At 46.6% G+C, this 6,000-nt stretch overlaps 1 protein-coding gene across 2 annotated transcripts in view; it reads left to right on the forward strand.

Annotated features, from left to right (window-relative positions):
- The window catches only part of LAG3 (lymphocyte activating 3), a 70,810-nt gene extending 67,180 nt beyond the window's left edge, over positions 1–3,630 (forward strand). For both annotated transcript variants that reach the window (XM_068255220.1, XM_068255219.1), the window contains exon 8: positions 2,784–3,630. In XM_068255220.1, the coding sequence (XP_068111321.1) occupies positions 2,784–2,864 (81 nt within the window). In that variant the 3' untranslated portion in view covers positions 2,865–3,630. The remainder of the gene's footprint in view (positions 1–2,783) is intronic.
- The last annotated feature ends 2,370 nt before the right edge of the window (positions 3,631–6,000 follow it).

Below are 6,000 nucleotides of genomic sequence, written 5' to 3' on the forward strand. Positions count from 1 at the left end.
TTCCCACTGTCCTATCTTCTCATGTCTACCAGTGTCTTCCCACTGTCCTATCTTCTCACGTCTACTAGTGTCTTCCCACTGTCCTATCTTCTCACGTCTACCAGTGTCTTCCCACTGTCCTATCTTCCCATGTATGTCTACCAGTGTCTTCCCACTGTCCTATCTTCTCACGTCTACCAGTGTCTTCCCACTGTCCTATCTTCCCATGTATGTCTACCAGTGTCTTCCCACTGTCCTATCTTCTCATGTCTACCTGTGTCTTCCCACTGTCCTATCTTCTCACGTCTACCAGTGTCTTCCCACTGTCCTATCTTCTCACGTCTACCTGTGTCTTCCCACTGTCCTATCTTCTCATGTCTACCAGTGTCTTCCCACTGTCCTATCTTCCCATGTATGTCTACCAGTGTCTTCCCACTGTCCTATCTTCTCATGTCTACCAGTGTCTTCCCACTGTCCTATCTTCCCATGTATGTCTACCAGTGTCTTCCCACTGTCCTATCTTCTCATGTCTACCAGTGTCTTCCCACTGTCCTATCTTCTCATGTCTACCAGTGTCTTCCCACTGTCCTATCTTCTCACGTCTACCTGTGTCTTCCCACTGTCCTATCTTCTCACGTCTACCTGTGTCTTCCCACTGTCCTATCTTCTCACGTCTACCTGTGTCTTCCCGCGTCTTTACACAGTCAATAACAACAACGACAACAATTAAACATTTGTAAGGGGCTTTTCTACCATAGGACCCAAAGTGCATAAGCTCGTCTCAGATCAGTACATAGTGATGTGTATAGGGGAAAAGTTATGTCTGTGATCATAAATGCCAGACTTAACAGGTGGCTTTTAAGTTTTGATTTAAATGTCTTCAGTTTAGGAGCTGTCTTGATTACGCTTGGCAAGGCATTCCAAAGAATAAGGGCAGCATGACGGAAGGCTCCGGCTCCAAAGGTTTTTAGTTGAACTCTGGGGGTGGCCAAGTTATTGGATCCTTTTTATCTGAGGTTGTGGGAGGTGTGACGCAGTTGCAGGGCTTAGGTCGTGCAGGGATTTGAATTTTAACATAACACAGTAACCAAGCAGCTCGAGGTGACCCAAAACCACAAGGAAAGTATAGGGGACTAAAAGAGGCCGAAAAGCCCTCCTACTAAAAAAGCAATACATATCTTGGTTTGCCTTTTTAAAACAGAAGGCATTTAAAATATATCAGATTTAAGTGAACATCAGTGGTTACCCATAATGCACCGCTACTGTATATGCAAATTATCTCTTTATGCCTCTGAAAGCCAGACTAACATCCAGAACCGCTGGTGTCTAGCAAGCCTATAGCTTTAAATTTTTCAGAGCTACATCAACCCCACATGCAGACAGCCTGTTTCAGACTTTTGGTCCTCATCAGTGCATGGCAGGGATTGATATGGCTCTATGGGATAGGGCTTGGGCCAGTACAAGTACAGCACAACACAGCTGTACTGGTCCAAGCCCTATCCCTGTTAGCGATTTTGAAAAGGATTCTCCATTTTATGGGAAGCCAGAGTAGTGAGCACAGGATTGGTGTTATTTGGCAATAGTGGGGTTGGCTTGTTAACAGTCTTGCAGTGGCATTCTGTGCTAGCTGCAGGCGGTGTAGGTCTTTATATGGAAGGCCTGCATAGAGGGCATTGCAATAGTCCAGCCGTGATGTGATGAAGGCATGAGCTAGAGTTGGAAGATCTTCCCATGTCTACCTGTGTCTTTACACAGTCATATTTTCCCATGTTTAACGGTCTCTTACCGTCATGGCCGGGCCGAGGCAGAGGCAAGAGAGGCTCCAGCCTCAGGGCACAGTGTAGGAGGGGCACTCCACTCACTCAGCTATCATTCCACTATTGTGTTTGAAGCAGAGAGAAATAGGAAAAGTGGATACATGGCAGTGACTGCAAGCCAGATAACTAGAGATTAAAGAGACTCTGAAGCAACATTAAAAATCACTTTTGACCTTATAATAAACATGGGCATCAACATGGGCATGTCTGCCCCTGCTAAAACACCGCTATCCCGCGACCAACTTGGTCTTTACCCCCCAAATCACCTCGGTTGCTGCCGGGCAGAGCTTCCTGTTGAGGCAGGGCTAATGGCCGCAGCCCTGCCTCTCAGCGCGTCTATCAGTGCTGACCGCCCCTCTCAGTCTTCCTTCACTGAGAGGGCCGGGGAGAGGCGGAGATCCGCCGGCTGATAGATGCGCATGGAGGCAGAGCTACAGCCATTAGCTCTGCCTCCATGAGCAGCAAAATCTAAGACCAAGTTGGTCATGGATTTTGCAGGGGGGATTTGGGGGGTAAAGACCCTCGTTCAGCCGCGGGATATCGGCGTTTTAGCAGGGGTAAACATGCCCATGTTGATTATAAGTTAAAAAACTATTTTTAATGTCGCTTCAGAGTCTCTTTAAGGTTTCGGGGGGGTTGGGGGCCCGGGGCTCCTCTTAGTCTAATAGCAATCAGTGTGTGACGGATGGGGTGAGAGGGATGGAGGGGCGCACTTTGGTGTCTCAGCCTTGGGTGCTGGAGGACCTTGTCCCGCCTCTGCTTACCATGTCTTTACACAGTCACACAGTACATCTTCCCATGTCCACCTGTGTCTTCCTCCTTTCTTCTCTTCCTTGCCAGATGAACTGATGTAATAGTTGCTGCATTTTCTCACGTATGATAATAAGAGGAATTTGGACATGACTTAGGGACTCACCTGAATCTGTCACTTTGTGGTCACCGCTTCTCGGGCTTGGTCTTCACTCCACGATCTTATGTATCTTTCAGAGGCGCCTGTCTCACCTGGCCGCGTTGGCAGCCATTAACCCCCTGGCGGTCACTGTCAAGGAGTGTAAAGAAGTGATCTAAGGACTCCGACCTGCTGTGCTCTTCATAGGTCACGTTTCTGCTGGAGGTGGAGCTGATGATGGTCATGTCTGCCACTATTCTGTATATTACACTTTGTATATTTATTTATTCTATATTATATTGCTTCATGTTTGCCTTCTTCAGACTGATATCAAAGCACCACTATCCGTAAAAATTATAAAAAGTAAAATATATGTAAACACATAAAAATAAGAAGTGTGTTTCTTCCAGAGTAAAATGAGCTATACATTATCTTCCCCTATGTTGTTGTCACTTACAGTAGTTAGTAGAAATCTGACAGAACTGATAGGCTTTTGGCTAGTCCATCTCTTCACGGGGGATTCTCAGTATTTCATGTATTCCTTACAAAAGCACTCCCTGGACAGGATCTATATAAAGATGCAGGCCGTCCCCTACCTGTTTTCACACTGTGAAAAAAGTTCACTATGTGCTTTTGGATATAAAGAAATCCTTGAGAATCCCCAATTAGGTGATGGGCTAGTCCAAAACCTGTCAGTTCTGTCTGATTTCCACTACCTACTGTAAATGAAAACAACATAGGAGACAAGTACTTTATGGCATATTTTGCTCTGGGAGAAATGTACTTTTTATATATGTATTTTCAGATATTTTAAATTTTTTTTGCAATAGTGGTCCTTTAAACAGCGACTTTGTGCAATAAGTAACTATGTGAGTGGCCCCGGGAGAAGCTGCTGCCGCTTACCATGCTGGATGAGCTTTATATAAATCATCACAAAAGGTGCATTGAGTGGCTTTTATAAGAAAGGGGGGGGGGGGGTGAGGGGGGGAGGAGGTGCAGTCTGCAGGCTGTGCTTCCTCTAATGCCTCTGTATGAGTGGGCGGGACTTCAGTGAGCTGAGAGAGAGAGAGAGAGGCTGTAACCAGGTTACATGTTAGCCGCATTAGCATATCCATTATGCTTAGGCTGGCCACTAACGGTCCAATTTCTAGTGAAAAATCGTTCGAGCGATCAAAAATTCTGATCGGATTGGTTGTAAATAATCTCCATTGGTGGACACAATCGATTATGAACGAGTGAAAAAAATGTCGCCCGAATGAATTTTCGTCGAACGAAAATTTGGATTTTCTTGGTGGTCGTGATAGATAGGAAGCAATGATTGGTTGGTTGATGGTGTAGTGAACAATTTTTCGTCCGATCAGATTTTCTGATCGCTCGAACGATTTTTCGCTAGAAATTGGACCGTTAGTGGCCAGCTTCAGAATCATGGGTATTTGGTTGGAGATGCAGCTAAATGTGATAGGTGAATGCTGTGTCCAGTCAGCCAGTAATTTGTGTCCTATCAGCCACTTAAAAAGAAAACTACATTGCTATGCAAACTATATTTTGTAATTTAATTTAATCTTATTAAAATATCTTTTCTATTCCAACTCGACCGCTGGCTCTGATTTTCTATAACGGTCAATAAAAATCTCATTGCTCTTTCTGTCTGTAATTTTGCTCACAAGGAAGTAACCTTCGCACTCAGGTAACAAGCTGACACATCATTGCATTCCAGCAGTTCTGGACTCTGGAGGTGTGTTTAGCTTCTAAGGGTACAATGGTTAATTTGCATATATTCAGCAGTAATGCACTGGGAGATATCTCAAGCTCACTCCAACCTGAATTATCGCAAATTCTTTCTGTTTTAAAGGGAAGGTTCAGGGACTAGCTAAAAAAAATAAAAATCCATTTCCACTTACCTGGGGCTTCCTCCAGCCCGTGGCAGGCAGGAGGTGCCCTCGGCGCCGCTCCGCAGGCTCCCGGTGGCCTCCGGTGGCCGACCCGACCTGGCCAGGCCGGCGGCCAGGCCGGCCCTCTTCTGCGCTCCATGGTGCGTTCCACGCCGGCGCGCTGACGTCATCGGACGTCCTCCGGGCTGTACTGCGCAGGCTCAGTAGTTCTGAGCCTGCGCAGTACAACCCGGAGGACGTCCGATGACGTCAGCGCGCCGGCGTGGAACGCACCATGGAGCGCAGAAGAGGCCCGACCTGGCCGCCGGCCTGGCCAGGTCGGGTCGGCCACCGGAGACCACCGGGAGCCTGCGGAGCGGCGCCGAGGGCACCTCCTGCCTGCCACGGGCTGGAGGAAGCCCCAGGTAAGTGGAAATGGATTTTTATTTTTTTAGCTAGTCCCTGAACCTTCCCTTTAAGAAAGCAAACTTTTGTTTTTCTTAACATCTTAGTAAGTAGGCTTTTAGGACCATTGTAGTCCCTTACACACTCCAATGAGTTCTGGTTCACCATGAGCTCGCTGGTTAGTCTGTATCTATTGGTGTTACAAGCCCTACTGCATAGAGCCAAATTAATCCATGCCATGCACTGATGAGGATCAAACAATCTGAAACAGTCTGTATGCATGTTGGATTATTATGGCTCTGTACATATTAACAAGCTGACACATCATTGCATTCCAGCGGTTCTGGAGGTGTGTTTAGCTGCTAAGGGTACAATGGTTAATTTGCATATATTCAGCAGTGATGCACTGGGAGATATCTCAAGCTCACTCCAACCTGAATTATCGCAAATTCTTTCTGTTTTAAGAAAGCAAACTTTTGTTGTTGCACTCAGGTATGGTGGGAGTGACTGGTGCTATACAACTACAGGGAATGCAGCCACGGAGGCGCAATTGTGCCGCCACATTACCAGATAAACATCAATCAAGCACCTAAGAAACGTGGGCAGTGCACCAATCATATAAAGCTTTCATTTAATCCCAGTAATAAGCGAGGTTGACAAGCAAGATGACAGTTCATGTACAGTTGTTATATATCATCATCAGTTTTCGCACATTCCTGGAAGTCCGCCCACGCCTCACCCTGGAGCGCATGATGGTACTTCCGGTCGCGTCACCTCCTTGTTTGGAGCGCACATATTTGTGATCATAGTAGTCACGTGGTGCGTTACTCCAGCAACCATCGCTAGCCGTGTATAAGGGAAGGGCCAGCCAGAGGAAAATCCTCCCCCTCTGCACATAACCAATGGAAGGGACGCAGCAACAGTGCCTGGCTCGGAGCACAGGTAGCAAATTTAATGCAAAATATGCATCATTTTACTAGACTGGTTGTGAAAAATAAAAAACGGGCCCGTTCAAATTCTTGCAGGGGGGCCCGGGGAC

This window comes from Hyperolius riggenbachi, chromosome 10, assembly GCF_040937935.1.
Source record: "Hyperolius riggenbachi isolate aHypRig1 chromosome 10, aHypRig1.pri, whole genome shotgun sequence".
NCBI lineage: Eukaryota > Metazoa > Chordata > Amphibia > Anura > Hyperoliidae > Hyperolius > Hyperolius riggenbachi.